This window comes from Caloenas nicobarica, chromosome Z (assembly GCF_036013445.1).
Source record: "Caloenas nicobarica isolate bCalNic1 chromosome Z, bCalNic1.hap1, whole genome shotgun sequence".
NCBI lineage: Eukaryota > Metazoa > Chordata > Aves > Columbiformes > Columbidae > Caloenas > Caloenas nicobarica.
Window position 1 is genome coordinate 103,782,209 of NC_088284.1, and position 17,108 is coordinate 103,799,316.

General features: G+C 42.3%; 2 protein-coding genes across 2 annotated transcripts; one reads left to right on the forward strand and one right to left on the reverse strand.

Moving 5' to 3' along the window:
* Positions 1-515: 515 nt before the first annotated feature.
* On the forward strand, positions 516-8,684 carry CPT2 (carnitine palmitoyltransferase 2). Its single transcript, XM_065655829.1, has 5 exons — positions 516-649; positions 1,474-1,554; positions 1,677-1,783; positions 3,978-5,282; positions 6,207-8,684. Exons 1-5 carry the CDS (start codon positions 516-518, stop codon positions 6,536-6,538), a joined length of 1,959 nt encoding a protein of 652 aa, XP_065511901.1. The 3' UTR covers positions 6,539-8,684.
* A 265-nt stretch (positions 8,685-8,949) lies between these two features.
* CZIB (CXXC motif containing zinc binding protein) lies at positions 8,950-16,205 on the reverse strand. Its single transcript, XM_065655830.1, has 8 exons — positions 15,999-16,205; positions 15,822-15,905; positions 15,195-15,251; positions 14,365-14,446; positions 13,837-13,868; positions 13,314-13,391; positions 10,044-10,109; positions 8,950-9,216 (listed from the first exon to the last, which is right to left on the reverse strand). Exons 1-8 carry the CDS (start codon positions 16,002-16,004, stop codon positions 9,139-9,141), a joined length of 483 nt encoding a protein of 160 aa, XP_065511902.1. The 5' UTR covers positions 16,005-16,205; the 3' UTR covers positions 8,950-9,138.
* Positions 16,206-17,108: the final 903 nt, after the last annotated feature.

Consider the following 17,108-nt stretch of genomic DNA (forward strand, 5'->3'; position numbering starts at 1 on the left):
TATGGTGTTTGTCGTTACATGGTTGTGTGTGAGTAAAAAAGCTCATGAGAGATAAAACTGTTCTCTTTGGCGGCAGGATCTGCATACTGTACGGTCAGTTAGACATACAGACACCAATAAAAGAAAAAAAGGAGCAAAAAAGACGTGGCGCCTACATGCCGCACAAGAGCACTGTCAAAACAAGAGGATCACAGAAAATGCTACTAGTTAAAGGCCGAACTAATGTTCAGCAGTCTGCATGTGACTCCCCGCCATGCAGGGCACAGGGCCCGCTGTCACCGAACCCCTCCGGGCCGCCCTCCGGCCGCCCCCCCTCCCCCGAGGCGCCGCCGTGAACGCGCCGCGCGGTGCCGAGCGGCCGCACTGTGAGCCCGTCCCCCGGGGCGGAGCGCGGCCGCTCAACGGCACCACCGGGGAGCTGAGCCGGGTGGCGGCAGCCGCTCCCTCCGGCCCCGGGGCGGCAGCGAGGCGAGCGGCGGGCGCGGGCGGCGCTCCCGCTCTGTGACGCGGGCAGCATGGCGGCGCGGCAGCTGGTGCTGCGGCGGGCGGCGGCGGCGCGCTGGCGGCGGGGCTACGGCAGCGCGGCCGCTGCCGAGTTCCTGCACCGCAGCATCGTGCCCACCATGCACTACCAGAAGAGCCTGCCCAGGTACGGCGGGGCCGCTGCCCCGCTCCCTGCTGTGTCCGCCGGGACAGCCCGTCCCGCGGCCTCCTGAGGCGCCGCCGGGCGGGGGCCGGGCCCGGGGTGAGCGTCCTCCGGGGGGCGAGAGTCAGCGCCGGCCCCGGGGACGCGGGGCGGAGGGCGGCGGCCCTGGGGTGTCCTGTGAGGAGACGGGACAGAAATGCCCTCTGCCCGGGGCTGTGTAGCCATGCTCGGGGTGTGCTGCTCGGTTCTGTCGTGTGGGTGCTCTTTTTTTGAATCGCAGTGGAGAGCGATGGTTTCATTTTTTTAAAGTGTAAATATGACTATAATCCTACTACTGCAACATCCCTTCAGGTTGCAAAGTAACCTCCGTGAGCGTAATTGGATTATTAAGGAACAAGGAGCATTTTCGCGTTTAGGCTGAGGAAGATGACAAAGATACTGACCAGGAAATTTGCAAGAAAAAGTAAATGTTGAACACCCAGCAGTGAGTGGAGGACCCAATGCTGAATCAAGCCTTCCTTCTATATAGTTGCTTCTTGCAACGGTTCCTGTCACTGTATTCCGTGTAAGGTACTAAGACCCTTCACTGCAATACCTTTGTAACAAGACAGTCAAGTTGTTTTTCCAACTTTTTTTCCAAGAACCTTATGCTGTGGTGATATTTGTCCATATCTTCCCATTCTTCCCACAAACAACTTTTGAGCCATTTGGATAATATGGGGTACAAGGAAGGACAGGAAAGAGGGTAGGCAGAGAGAGACTACTGTGTAAGAAACTGAGGCTTCTTTAATGCTCATAAAGTGCCTGTCTCTCTGTTCTTCCTTCAGACTGCCAGTTCCCAAACTAGAAGATACAATTAGGAGATACCTAAATGCCCAGAAACCGCTTTTAAATGATGACCAATTCAGGTATGGACAGACAAGATATGCATGTTGCAGTGTCATGTGCTGCTTCAAAGCCAAGTGTTACGTATCAAAAATATGGCTTGTGACAGGTGACAGCATTTCGATTCTTTTATTGGTTGCTGTAGGAAAACTGAAGAACTTGCACATCAATTTGAAAAGGGAATTGGAAGAGAGCTGCATGAGCAACTGGTTGCTCAAGACAATCAGAACAAGCATACGAGTTACATCACAGGTATGTTGGCCTACTGGATATAGAAGGAGTCTGTAGATCATCGGGCTTGATAATAGACAGCTCATAATGCTACAAATAAAACAGGCTGGAGTTTAAGTTGACTACTCCATAAACTTGCAATAGCATGCTGTGAGTACTGCCTGTGACTGTATTTGAGCAAGTTCTGAGACTGGTGGAAAGAAGAATCTGCATCATCTAACTTGTATATACCAGAATTCTGGATATTGAAGAAGGAGTATTTTTTCATGAGTTACTGTATTTGAGTTTACAGGGTTTATCTTTTGTCTTTTTTCATTGCTGTCTATTTGTTTAGGTTAATAGAGGAGCTTAGCTGATAACTCCCTTAAGGAAACTAAAGCAATCATTTTCAAATAATTTCAAGTTATTTAGCAAGAAAACTGAACTCTGAGGGGGTTGTGAGAGAATATGACTAAGCTTTGGGAGACAGAAGTGGTCGGTGCTCAGACTTAAAACCCCCTAAAACTACGAAACCGTATTCTTTTAGAGAGCAAGAGAAAAGGAGGGACAGACAGAGAAAGATGAGAATAAAAACAAATTAAAGAGGGAGACTATGCATGTAGTTTTTGATTATTCTTCCTATTGTTGCTTATACCGACTTTCAAATACAAGTGTCTACTTATGAAAGTATTGGGTGGACAGCAACAGAGGTGGAAATATTTAAATACCTATGGAAGTTGAAGTTTGCATGTTGTCCAGCAAATGCATTTCACTCCTTGCTGTCTGTTGAGACTCCCTATAAAGGTGTTACCTACCACAAATTCTGTAGAGAATACCAGATTATTTAGCAAAAGCTGGTGTCCAGTTTGTTATCTTTTACTTTGTCTTCACTTTGAACAACATCTGGGGTTTTAAGTGGTGGCTTTATGGTGTTTGTCAACACTAACCATCATGCTGCTTTTTGTCTGTGAACTGTGGGGTGTTTGTATTTCTTTTTGTTCAGTTATTATTATTTCTTAGGCCTCATGAAAGACCTGTTCAACTTGAAATTGGTTTTTGGAAGCATGTATAGTTGCCTCCGCCCTGGACTTTAAAGTCCAAGGTTAAAAGGGTACGTGATGGCAACAGATGTGGTTTTAAAACTATAGATGAATGCTCGTTACTCACCTGTGAGGGCCTGAAATTAAAATTGTAGCTTAGGTTCTTGAGTGACCTGTTGCCCTTTTACAGCCCAGCTTGAAGGTTCTACTTGGGACTGATCCAGGCTTGGAATAATAGTGTTTTATACATCAGCTGCCTTGAGATGGAGTTGATGTGTGCTTGCTTCCTTGGTCTGCATCCAGTCAGCGTGCAATACCAGAGTTTGCTGAGTTTGAAGTTGTTCAAGATGATGAAATAGAACCTATTTTAAAAATCCCTTCACTGTCTATGCCTCCTGGATTTTTGTTTGCTCATAGACAGGTGTAAAAGTGTTACTACTTTTTAGAGCTGTGATTGATTCCATTGGTTTTTGCAAGCACGAAACATTTGGGTCACATTCATGCTTCTTGATATGCTGACAGTCTGTCTAAAATATAATTCTGCTTTCTGAAGTCTGTTCTGGGCCTGGAAGAATAACCATGCAGTCCCTTCTAACCTCATATTCTTGCCAGCTTGAGAGATGGATGGTGATGCATCGGTGTCAAGGGTTTTGTCCTGTAGTGGACAGAAGGAGGTGGAAATGCAAGACAGTAAGTGTAGATGGAGGAATGCTGCCAGGAATGAGGGAGATACCAGATCAGAAACAAAGGTGGTTCTGAAGAGAAGTGTGCCCTCAGTGACAGAGAGCTGCAGAAATGAATAGCTTAAGAGTAGGTAAAGGCATGTTCCACTCCAAATGTGAGGTGTGCATGAAAATTTAGTGCTGAAGAGCTGCATTTTAGGTTGCAGGGGTTATGGTTTATCACTGAGCCATACAGAAAACCTGGAAATTGGCCCTTGTTGCTGATGACATTGATGCTCCTGATATAGATTGCTGCAAATACAGTATTTTTATGATTAGCTGACAGTACCTTTCTTCATAATTGGAGGTTGGGAGAATCCTTGGGGCAATTACTGCATTTGTTTGCCTTGTTTGTATGCACTTCAGTAGGTGTTCATTCACTGTTGGAGGCAGGATGCTGACTACATGAACCTCTGGTCTGACTCAGTAAGCTGCTTTTATGTTCTGACCTATTTCTTAACTCTACATTTTCAGGTCCCTGGTTTGACATGTACCTAAAAGCACGTGAACCTGTTGTTTTGAATTTTAATGCATTTATGTCTTTTAATCCTGATCCAAAATCTGAATATAACGATCAGCTCATACGAGCTACGAACATGACTGTTTCTGCTATACGTTTTATGAAGACCTTCAGGGCTGGTTATCTTGAACCAGAGGTTTTTCACCTCAATCCGGAAAAAAGTGACACTGAGATTTTTAAAAAAATTATACGATTTGTGCCTTCTTCAATTTCTTGGTTTGGTGCCTACATGGTCAATGCATACCCCCTAGATATGTCTCAGTACTTCAGGCTTTTCAATTCTACGCGTGTGCCTAAACTCAACAGAGATGAGCTTTATACAGATGAAAATGCAAAACATTTACTGGTACTGAGAAATGGGAATTTTTATATATTTGACGTTATTGATAGAGACGGAAATATGTTGAAACCTTCAGAAATACAAGCACACTTGAAATACATCCTTAGTGACAACAGTCCAGCCCCGGCCTTCCCTCTTGGCTACCTCTCCAGTGAAAACCGAGATACGTGGGCATTGCTGAGAAAGAATCTACTGGATAACGGCAATGAAGAAGCTCTTCAAAAAGTAGACTCTGCTCTGTTTTGTTTAAGTTTAGATGATTTTCCCGTTAAAGACTTTGTGCACTTGTCCCACACCATGTTGCATGGAGATGGTGCTAACCGCTGGTATGACAAATCCTTTAATCTTATAATAACTAAGGACGGCACTGCAGGAGTTAATTTTGAACATTCCTGGGGAGATGGTGTGGCTGTGCTCAGGTTCCAGAATGAGGTTTTTAAGGATAGCACCAAGGCACCAGCCGTCAGCCCCCAGTCCCAGCCTGCTTCCGTAGACTCTTCTAGAGCTGTGCAGAAACTTGACTTTAAGCTGAATGATGCCTTAAAAGCAGGAATTACCAAAGCCAAACAGAAATTTGATGCCAGTGTGGAATCACTGTCTCTTAATCTGATTCAGTTCCACGAAGGGGGCAAGGAGCTTCTGAAGCAGAAGAAGGTAAGCCCAGACGCGGTGGCTCAGCTTGCCTTCCAGATGGCTTTCCTTCGACAATACAACCAGACTGTTGCTACATATGAGTCTTGTAGTACTGCAGCCTTCAAACATGGTCGTACAGAAACTATACGTCCTGCCTCTATCCATACAAAGAAATGTTCGGAAGCTTTTGTCAGGGAACCGTCCAAACATAGCACAGAAGAGCTTCAGAAGTTGATAGAGGAGTGCTCAAAGTACCATGGCCGTTTGACAAAAGAAGCTGCTATGGGTAAGTAGGAATATGTCAAACACTCTTGCTTTTGCACTAAAATGTCTATTAAGGTTGCTGTAAGCATTTACTTCATAACTAAATAATTTAATTTTGACAGAGGTCTAATGTTAATGTAAACTTGATGAAAACAGTAACAGAAGGCTGCAGTTTAAAATGTGTTCTCTAAGACTCCTTTCCTGATGGAGGAGAATGCCTCTGTGCTTCTCTCTTCACTGTTAATGTGTTGAGAATTTTTTGTACTTTAGTTTTTATCCTTATAGCAGCTGGGCTATTTGAAGATTCAATAATTATTTAGTGCATGTCATACTCCCCAACACAACCAAGAACTTTGGCTTTATGTCTGATGAGTTACTATCTTATCCCTGCAGGGGATAAAGGCTTCAAGAAACAAACTCATTCTTTGGTTGTGCTTCTCCTGGTATATTTCTAAATGCTTGCTTTTGAATTATCCTTCCCAGAAGCGTAACTTGTTGTACTGTTCCAGTAAAATTGACTGTTGAACATTACCCCATAGAGTCTAAAGTTTGCTTCCTTTTGTTGATGCAAGGTCCTCTTCCTCTTTAGATTTATACATTCTAGGGAAGCCTTTCTCTGTTTTAAACAACCTGGATATGTTCAGATAAACAGTTCATCAAAGAATGTGATGTATTATTAAAACTGTCCATTAACATTGCACTTTTGTTTACTAACATGATTCCTGGTTGAGGCTGGCAGTAAAACAGCAAGCTCTCATTTCCTCAGATACATGCATTTAAAGTGCAGAATGCCTGGGTTCTGAAAAACATTTCCTCCTAATACGAAAATAAACCCCAGCTCTGTAGACCTCCTTTTTCGTGACTGAAAAACAATGTGATGTCAAAATAAGTGAGTTTACTTCCCACAAAAATAATCTCTCTAATACTTGTTATTTTATTTTAACAGGTCAGGGATTTGACCGACATCTCTTTGGCTTGCGCTATTTAGCCTCATCCAAAGGTGCCGCACTGCCTGATTTCTATCAAGACCAAGCGTATGCTCGGCTTAATCACAACATCATTTCTACAAGCACGTTGGTTAGCCCAGCCGTGCAGTTAGGGGGGTTTGGCCCAGTGGTGTCTGATGGCTTTGGATTAGGATATCAGGTACACGACGAATGGATAGGTTGTAATGTTTCCTCTTACCCAACTAGGAATGGTAAAGAGTTCCTTCAGTGTATACACAAGTCACTAGAAGATATCTTTAATGTTTTAAAGGGCAAGAAAATCAGTAGTTAAGACTTTAAAATGTTGGAACGCTTTACAGTTGCAGTACAAAATGCAGACTATGCCTAATTGGCCTACAAATCAGTGTTCAATGTGTCTGAGACTGCCCAGCTTAATTGGCTTCATTTATCTTCATTGAACTTGAATACTGCTAGATTCTATTAAATTTGTATCTATTTTAAAGAAATCAAGTACAGACTTTGAATGCACGTTTCAGGAATTGACAGTGACAATGTCAAAATTAAGCAACAGATCCATCTGTTCCAACAGATCACATTATTTAAAATACAAAGCACTGTTACCGAGTTTATGAACTTGAACTGTCTGTGTTCCATGAGTGTTCAGACAGACTACAGCACTTTGATACCACTCCTAAACTGTTAGCTTTTAAAGAAATATATGCAATAATTTTAAATATGAAGGAGTGGTTACATTTGCATTCTTGCAATAAGTTTGCTTACTAGCTTGTCACACTTTCCTCTTTAAACTTGAATCGATATTGGAAATGAGTGTGCCTCAACCGCTTGAAGTCTTTCCACTGTAACAACTTTTTGAGAAAAAATGAAGTTGGAGGCTTTCAGTAACCTGAAATCACCAACTGTGTTGTTAAATTGATTGGAAGAGAGACTATTGTAATAAAACTATATTAATAACCACAAAGTTCCCTTATTGCCATATCAAAATTATACAGTGTGGGTAGTCCCTTTATCAATAGCTCATTTCTTACAAAGGTTGAAAACAATACTACTGAAAACATGCTGCAGTGTTGGCTCTCCCTTTCCATACATCAAGTCTGTCCAATAATCTGCTTTTGTTTAGTTACATAAACCTGTGCTCTTGTGCCTTAAAAAAGAAAACACACTTGTCTTTTGGGATTTTCTCTTTCCAAGTGTCCTCTTACTGTGGAAAAGTAACCTCAACAGCATGTTTTCCTGTTTCCTTCTAGAACTTTGGATGTCATTTATTGTAGCAAATGCCAGTCTTAGTGTCTAGAGCTGTGTCATTAACGTATTGGGGCTTGTTGCAGAAGTTCTAAAGGATTGTAGGAGAGCTTAAGCAGAGACATGAGTAAAACTTAATGATGCTGTGGATGTGATGTGAAGCTGATGCAGACTTGTGTGCTGTTCACAACTGGGACTCGCCAGCTACAAAAGGGGAAGGAGCCTTTGTCAGGCAAGACACCAAAGGTGCTCAGAGTTGCTGTGATTCCAACACAGATGCCCTTTTTGCACAGAATTCGCTACGGTATGTGTAACTTGAACTCCTCTGCCTTCTAAACCCCTGATGTCTTCCACCCTGTTTTTCTTCTGGGAAGACGAGTCTTTCTCTGGAGCTGAACAGCACAGCCGCGCTTGCTTCTGCAGCTCCGTGTAATACTAATGCAGCTCGTGTCTGTTAGCACAGCCCACCATGACCTTGGCAACCAAATATATCAGCAGAACATAAAAGTCTGAGCATGTTGGTTGGATATGACAAATGAGGTTCAGAAACCTACTTGCCTTTACTCTTCCTCTGGGTATCTTACCTGCCAGGTTCTCCCAGTGTCTTTTTATTGTCACAATAAGTGTAAGCAATACCATATCTTGAAGTATGAACTGCAAGTGCTAGGAAAGGGAGAGGCATGCTTTAAATATGTAAGCCCAATGGCTTATAAACTTTTCCTAGTCAGGGCTGCTTCCTCTGCAACCTGTAATGTGCTGTTCTATTTTTCAGCTGAAAAGGATTATTGAAAAACTTACTTTAAAACATACCATGATCTTGCTCATTTAAACAAAGAAAGGACAGTGATCATTTGTGGGGGATGAAGGAAATAATATATCAGGAAACAATAATTAGACTAAAAGCCTTTGAATGAAATTCACTAAAGAAAGTTTTGGGGTTTGTGTTTATGATTGGTTTTGTTGTGTGTTTTGTTTGGGTTTTTTTTTTTCAAACCTGAGAACAGCTGGCAAGATTGTGAGCACAGTTGCCAAGAAGTAGAGAGTCTGTCTTTAACTAGAAATGAGTGAGGTTTACTTAATGACATACTCAGATTTTCAGATGTAACAGCTGTGTGTGTCAATAGCAGTAAAGCTTATTAAGTGTTCTCAGTAAACTCACCTCAGTGTCTTTACCTGAACTGGCAGAAAGCTATTAAAGATGTACCTTTTCACTTGAACAGTTAACGCAGTTGCTTTACTAATACTCACTGCCATTTCCTGATGATAGGAATGGTGAGTGAAAAAACCTTATTTGCATATGTTAGAAAATCAGATGTGGGTACTTCTTGGTGACAGGCTATTAAAAACTTGAAGGCAGTAAGTCTTTTAAGTACTTACTGTTGATACAGTGGTTAAGCTACAGTCCATCACAACCATATATATTCCCAAAAAAGACAACATTAAGAAAATGACACAGTTCAGTCAAGTGTATATGCTACTTCAATTTGTACTGAGGCCATCTCAAAAGTGCTCTGTGGAAAATATTTTATTAGGACTTCCTGGGGACAGTAGGTACAACTTAGGTTTCCATTTCTGAAGTACAGCCATGTGAAAAGTAACTCAGATGAAACTGCATCTCTGGTTAAAGCTCCTTCATCAATAAGCATGTCAAGATTTATCAGGGGTATGAGCTTAGCATTTTACAAATTTATGGGTAACTTCATAGATTCCAACAGATTCCTTTGTTTTTTCATCATAGTCATTCCAATCCTACAGGAAATAAGATTTCATAGTATTAGTCACAGAGGATAGAATGCAATCATGTCTAAAACACAGACTGGAATTCAAACTGAAACTAAGCCTCACTTAAAGTTTGTAGTTTAGATTTCTGTGGAAAGAACTGTGCAGTGACTAAACTAAATTCTGATATCTGACAGAAACAAGAACACTGACTTGAAATTAAATGTCTCAGTCTCAGTGTTCGAAAAATGATTTTTTTTTTTTCATATGTAGTTCACAGCCTGTAGTGGACAAGACGGGAACCACAGCAGATGAAAGGATTATCTATCATTTACAATACCCTGGTCAGGTGGGTAAGCAGACAAGCAGATCCCTGCCAAGTAGGATACCAGGGAACAGATTTGACCTTGAGATTCTTGCTCACAGCCAAGGAAGATTTGCAGTCCTGGAGTCATTATCCTGAGCTCCGAAGGACAGAGTCTGTATATTCTTTTTTAATATCTCTACACAGGAAAGAGAGCAGGCATCTTCCTAGAAGTATAAGTTCACTACTCTGAATAACCCCAGCCATTTAATATTCCAGGTGTTTACTCTCTGGAATTCCTGAGTGACTTAAAAGTTGCATTTCTACCTTCGCCAGCTGCTAAGCTACCAAATGCGTACTTGTAAAATGACTCTGTTAGTCATGCTGGTTGTTCATAGTTGATCTAGTTTCTCTCTCCATCTATGACCTTCCGGTGCCTACATGAAAGAGCAAAAACCAGTCTCTTGCATGTGCAGGGTGTGTACTTTAGATGAAGGACTTAGAGAAAGAAAGCTAGATAATTAGATTTAGTAATGAAACTGAGACAACATACCTTTTCTAACAAGTTTATGTCATTGAAAGGTGTGCCAGATTCTGCACCTTCAGCAGCAAACCCTGCCTGCAAACACATTTGCAGTAAGTTTTTAAGAATAAATTGTACCAAGAAAATAATAAATATGATCATTGAAACATGTTTGAAAGAAAGTAACTCAGTACAAACTTTTATTGTATTTCTTTTAAATTAGGTAGAAAGGATGGTCAAGCTCTTTCCTGGTTAAGAATCAGTATAAGGTTGTGACCCTGTTTGTGAACTGGGAAAATTCAATCTAAGCAACCACAGAGTACAATGAGGGAACACCGCTCCTCTATTTTTCCTGCCAAAAAGGTATTTCCAAGTATTCTAGATAATGTTAAACCTACATTTCTAAGTTTATGTAGCAGCATCCAACCACTAATAGTTTTAATTTGTGCTCAGAGTCCATACAGGCATTATGTATAAAACAGCTTCAGAATATACTTACACTGCAAGAAAACAACAGAAGGAAAATGTGGAAGAGAGTTAATAGTTTTGGCTGAAATATTGTCAGAATGCAAGATGCTCTAGAGGAGGCACAGCCTGCATTGGATTTAGGTACAGAAGTGACCAGCAAGCCTTGCATGAAAGGAGGATCAGCTGGTGGAATGAACAGATTAGGGCACCCAAACAGTCATTTGAAAGGGGAGAGTTGTCCACTGCTGTAACTGTTGCTGTTTCTAAAGAGCTGAAGGTAAGGACAGCACTAGGAATGAAACAGTGAATTGGGTATGGCATACAGCACAAGAACAAGGTGTTCTGTTTTATCTTCTGTAGGAATAGCTCTCTCATTTTAGGGTTCACAGTTATCAAGCTGTAAATTAAGTTGTATTAGTTTTAAAAGTAAACGTACAGATCCTAGCCACCTCTGTAGCACATAGGAAGGTTTCTTACATTGCCACTGCTAACTACAGAATTGTATTAAGAACCAGCTAAAGAGCAGAGGTAGCTGCTGCCTGGTTCTCTGCAAGGGGTCCACACTTGCATTTTGATAAAGAAATCCCCACTAGTGCCGGTCAGACATTTAACTGCGTAAGAATGTGTGAAGTAGGCCACATGATTTTAAAATATTTCAGGATCTGAATATAAGGTTAAGCACTTGGGAGTTAAATAAACCACAAAGTGTGGCAGACATAACAACAGGAGACCTATCTGCAAGGCACAGTGTGAATATGGCCTTTATATAACTGTCAGAAGCCCCTCTCAAGGGAACTGCTTGGGGTGGAGAGGAAGATCAGCATCATGGGACAAAAGAGCAGAGCTGCAGCATAGAACAAACACAAGAAAAACAAAAGCAGACCCTGCTTTTGCCACCTGGAAATATTCACCAGCCCTCCAAGGAACAAGAAGCCATATGACTGGAATGACAAGCTTCTGTACCAGACACTCCGCAGGACTTGCATTCTTACAGCTTTGGCGTCAGAGACCTGTTTAATCTCTGCAGCAGGGAGCTGGGACATGCAGTGACTTCTCTGCCCTCTGCTGACTGGCCAGGGACCAACAGCTAAAGAAGGTTTAAGAGAAATTTTATAAAGAAACCTCAGTTTTTTAGTTGAAGCATTCACTTGAGAGACAAGGACAGAAAAGGAGCTGAACTATCCTCAAGTAACACCAAAAATTATATATCAGATTTTCAGCAGATGTGTCAAGCACACTAAACAGAGAAGTAATTGAGGGGAAAAGTTTGTCCTTACCCATTATTAGAACACACAAGTACCTAGTTTGAATTTATTGCTGCTACTAGGCAGGAAAAGAGGGTTTATATCAGAGAGTCAAAGAATACTTTCTCCTCTTTCAGACTCAATTTTTTTTTAATTTGAGAAAACTGCTATAATTTAAATAAGATGTGCAAGCATTAAGCTACTCTAAATTGACTTCAGGCATGGTTGTATTATGGCTATCAAAAACTACAAAGAAAATAACAGTAATGCTATGTCCATATGCTATGTTTGGTGCTAATCAAAAGCTAGATTAAAAGTTGTGGAGAAGCCAGGCTGGCTTGGATCATGTCAAATACATAGCAGTTCATAGAATTGTTTGGAACTGCAAAATTCTATATATTTACTCATTTAGGCATCAGAAAATTCACTGAAGCATCTGCTCAGGGATTCAAGTGTACTCTCTAATAGAGTGCACTGACGAAACTTTGAGAATATTAAATTAAAAACTTTATTACAGCTGTAAAGTCTTTGCAGATAAAAATAAAACTGACAGCTAGGATGCAGAGCTATAAACATCTACATTTGGTAGCCTCCTCATAGATTTTTTTCTTGAAGTGCAAGTTCCTAGGTCTGGCTGCAAAGCTTTCAAACATGAATAAACTAATAACCATTCTGTTCCTCAAAAAGATGGGTTCCACTTAATTAAATAACTAAAAAAGTTGCTCCTGGAGCACACTGCAGTGGTGATTTTACGTACACCAAATTTGTTGTAGGATCAGCTTTTTTGGTCTGTTTCTTAGCATAGTGTCACAGTCTGAGGGAAGGATAAGACAAGTTTATATTTGTCATTCTATTTACACCTAATCCGACTGGAATAATAGGTTAAATATAGTAGGGAGTTAACTTGCATACAACATGACGATTCACATGCAAATGAATCACTGAAGACTGCCTTGGTCCTGAAGAAAATCCTTTAACTCTGGACCTTGAGGTGTGCTTTACAAAAGTCTTTAACTGCTGTCTATCTTCAGTCTGTGTCTGACCAATTTTCAAATGGAAAAACGCAAATATTCATTTCCTATGGCGTTAGTGATGTCACGTCTCAAAGAAAATTTGTTTTTTTCGAGGCCGTATACTGAAGACTGTTAAACTTCATTTACTCTCTGTAACGTGCCAAGAAGCAAAGTGGCGCTCTCCTGAGTGAGGCTCTCTACTTACGCACTCTCAAAATTCCCCTTTGGGAAAGACTCCTTTGCAATAACCTGAGCAATGAAGACCTTTCAAATTAATTGAATGAGCAGTGCTGAGTCACCTGTAAGGCAATTTGAACAAGACTCGGAGGCAAGTTTAATTTTAGATTTTATTGCCACAAAGAATATCAGAGTTGTTAGTGTTAGCTGCTTGTGGTTTTTTTTTGTTGTTGTTGAGTCACATGAAGTAAAAGAACTGTGGAAAGGATGGAAAACTGGGGAGGTCTAGGATGTTCCAGGAAGAGCAGTACCATTTTCAATAGTCTGTATTTTATCACTCTAGGGTCTATAAGAAGTGCTCTTTAAAACTGTGAAACAAATCACAAATAAGAGCTCACCTGTGGTTGAAAGTCAACTGGTTCCAGACCACGGCATTCAAACTCCACTATCGTTTTGAATTTCTCGCTGTCTTCAGCCTATAATTGAATGAGAATACCATTAGTTTTCATCTAACAGGGAAAGACAGTGACAAGCATTCATCTAGGAATTAATTGCTTTAAAGGCAGGACTACCAACTCTTGTCCCAGGTGACAGCAAAATCCTGGGACTCATTTAATGGGTAGTAATTATCTAGAATTTCTTAATCTGCCACAACGAAGCCTTCAAAAGGAAGCTATTAAAGCCACTATATAATCAACTTCTAATTTGAGTGATACAGTTTTATGTTTTGCTTATGAAATGTATCAGATTATTCTACACTTCAGACTGTGTGCAGGAGCCTACAAGAGACCATTTTCCGTCAGGGAGGAATACCAGGTTTTTGTGCTCTCGAAAGATGAATGTGATGATAAAGCAAAAACTCAAAATATTATTATTGCTTATTTATCTTTCATCAGCTGTATAAAGAGAAAACCAACTTACATTGTAAGGCTTGATTGTCTGACTTAAAATATCTAAAAAAAAAAAAAAAAAAATCAGAAGTACAAAAGTGAGTGGCATCATGTCTAAAGTTTTATTCAGCACAAACCAAGCACCAGCTGCTTCTTTGGAAGCAATTTCCTTATACAAAGTAAAACAAAGTAACCAAGCAGTTCCTGCAGTTGGCCCTCAACAGGTAGAATTTAATTTTTCTCACTTCTACTGAGAAATTTACATTACACCACTTTGTTATCCTACCAATGCAAAATAGCATGCTTCTGTAAAATGACATTATGGATATGAGCTTTGTTCATGCAGAAACCTGGACTCAGCAGGCACAGAGGCCTTGCTGTCTCCTTCATGAGCATGATGGCAAGTACATGTACCTGCTGTGAATTCAAGCACCAGCGTACAAAGTCCCTGGTGAATGCTCTTTACAAACAGTGTCAAGCAAAAAATGGGGACTAAAAAATAAACTTAGGAGAAAAAGTGTAAAACGGATGATACCTCTTAAAATTTCTAAGCACATACCAATGGAGTTCTCCCTGGAGCACAACTTGCACTTCTGTACCATGGTGGCACTTCCTCTGCCTCCTTTCAGGGGAGCACTGTCCTAAAAACCATGACAACAGCGACATAATTTTTAACAGCACTGAGCCACTGGAAACCTCTGCAAAGGTAAAGTAGTTTTTACAATCGTCTTCGACTTTTAAAAATGTTGCAACAAGAAGGCTTTTTTTTTAAACTAGAGAGATCTATAATTCAGAAATCTGTGATTATCAAAGAATAATTCTGTTCTAGACTTAAAATAGTGAATAATAGTTATGTCTTGTTCATATAGGCGTGTCCCATTAATTCCTCAAAATACATTCTTACCACTCAGTAGTATGCAACAAAAAAAGATGATTATTCCTAAAAACAGAACCTTCTTTCATCCCTGACAAATATTATCCTGCTCTTTCAGTTTCCAAATGCTAAGTTAGCATGAGTAACTCACCTTGCGTTACCTAAACTCCTCCAAAAAAACTCGAGTGACATCAGAAGAATATGCTACAGGCACAACCTTATTCTGATATCACTTCAGAATTTGTTTTCAAATGATATTTTTACAGAAAGACAGCTTTTCCAAGCAGACGTAAACACTTTGTCACCAACAGTCACCATTCCAATGGCATATTTCAATTAACAGTCTCCAAATATTATTTTAAATATGGAATATGATAGCATTTCCTGAATACATATAGCTATTAAAATACTGTTTCATCCAAAGTGCAAGTATTCACATCCCTGATGCTAAAATATAAGAGGCAGGTTTGTTTTCCCATTTTTGTTCTGCTGCGGGTTACAACGGGGAAACGTACCATCAGTCGCAGATACTGCCATTTTTCTGAAACTTCACCACAGTTCCCACATTTCAGCTGAAAAAGAAACACAGAGAATTTAAAGCTGTCAATAACTGGGGATTAAAAAATGGAATTAAGCCTGGCTCTGTGAGAGCGCGCTGTGTAGCCCTGTGAGATCCGGGGAGCTGATGTGAACCCTGCAGATGCGCGATCCCCACCGTTCCGCAGCCCAGCTGGAGCCGGTACCAGCTGCCGTCCATCCCATCCCAACCGCCCGTGAGGGTCTGTCTGCCCTTCGTCATGTTGGGTGGAAAACGTGTTCCAAAGCACAGTCACCAAATACAAGGTGGGAACAGCGCGCCTTGACGTTTACCTGGATATTGGATTAGCAACCACCTCACTAGCGGGGGCACTGACCAACACCTGAGCGTAAGTCTTTTCATTATTGCAAACCAATGTATAACGTCATACATTTACTAACATATATGTGTCTATATGCTTATAGCACCACGTTTGTTGCTCCTGTAGCAGCCTGCTTGCGCTGTGTGGAAAAAAACACATTGGTTTTTAAGCGGAGCGATGTGACATTTGTACCACCACAGGCCCTCACCGCCGGCTGCCCCCGGACCTTCCCGCGGCCCGCACCTTGAGGTACCAGCGGAAATCCTGCCCCTCGGCCCGCAGCCGGGTGATGTTCTCCAGCGTGGCGCGCAGCTGCAGCCCGATCCTCTGCAAGGCAAGAGGCAGCGAGAGAGGCCGTCAGAGCTCGGCCCGGCCCGGCTCGGTTCGGTTCGCTCCGGCCCGGCCGCGGCTCCTACCTACCCCCATGGCCGCACAGCCTGCCCGCGGCCGCTCCACCCCGTCCCGCCTCTCGCGGGAGCAGCCGCGGGTTTCAAGCCGCTCCTGCGTGTTTTTGGTGGTGGTTTTTGTTGTTTTTTCCCACCCCCACGGCGTTGCGCTGTGCCCTCAGCCAAGCTGGCGGCCTCCTCCCGGTGCTCTCGGCCGCGCTGAAGCCGACGCGGAAGCCGCAGCTGCCCTCGACCAAGATGGCGGCCGCCGGCACGGCCTGTCAGCGCCGCGGCCTGTCCCCGCCAGCCGGCAGCCGGAGCGGCCCCGGGCGGGACGGGCCCCGGGGAGCGGGGCGGCCGGGGCGGCGGTGAAGGCGGAACGGGGAGGGTGGCGGGGAAGCGGGGCAGGCGTGTGGGGAGGGCGCTAGAGGTGGGTGCTGGTAGAAAGGACTGACGGGGCTTGTGATGAGGGAAAGCAGGAGGTGCTGGCACAGGTAATATGGGTTAGATGTTTCCACCTTAAAAAAAGTCAATTAATTACAATCTGGTTTTAATCACAGCGGTTACTAATTTAGGAAAAACATTAAGAGGTGCTAGAGAAAGCAAGGGCACAGTTTGGCAGAGCTGCCGTGGGGAACCCCCTCGGGGCCTGTGACCAGCGTGGGGCCTCACACAGCACATTACAGAAATTACCACCTTGAAGTTGTGACATGTCTGGTTCTTTAAGTCTCTTAATCAATTCTGCACAACAGATGAGCCAGTCTAGAACTTAACTAAATACATCCTGCATTGCTTTTAATTTCAGTTTTTCTAAGGCTGGATGAGAACGGCAGTGAAGGTCCTGGATGGCTCCCAGGCACCTGTTGTCTCCCGCTCTGAAGGCAAACAGGTAACAAAGCAGCACTGGCTGCGAAGCTGACGTGTTGTCTTTGCCATAACCACTTGTCATGTGCAGAGTCAGGGCTTCAGTTGTGCATATTTGAGCTGCCTAACCACTTGTCATGTGCAGAGTCAGGGCTTCAGTTGTGCATATTTGAGCTGCCTATCAGAATATCCAACTCAGGGCAGCAACAAAAGTTTATCTTGACAGCTTGTAAGTTTCATATCACAAAGCCAGACTTAATCCCATTTTCTACTGCTGCCT

Excerpts from the sequence above, each read along its gene's own strand:
- CPT2 (XM_065655829.1), top strand. The coding sequence starts at position 516 with ATGGCGGCGCGGCAGCTGGTGCTGCGGCGGGCGGCGGCGGCGCGCTGG. Across the intron at positions 650-1,473 it reads TACCAGAAGAGCCTGCCCAG|ACTGCCAGTTCCCAAACTAG; the intron begins GTACGGCGGGGC and ends TTCTTCCTTCAG. Across the intron at positions 1,784-3,977 it reads GCATACGAGTTACATCACAG|GTCCCTGGTTTGACATGTAC; the intron begins GTATGTTGGCCT and ends CTACATTTTCAG.
- CZIB (XM_065655830.1), bottom strand. Across the intron at positions 15,252-15,821 it reads ATTTCCGCTGGTACCTCAAG|CTGAAATGTGGGAACTGTGG; the intron begins GTGCGGGCCGCG and ends TTTCTTTTTCAG. Across the intron at positions 10,110-13,313 it reads CAGTTGACTTTCAACCACAG|GCAGGGTTTGCTGCTGAAGG; the intron begins GTGAGCTCTTAT and ends ATGTGTTTGCAG.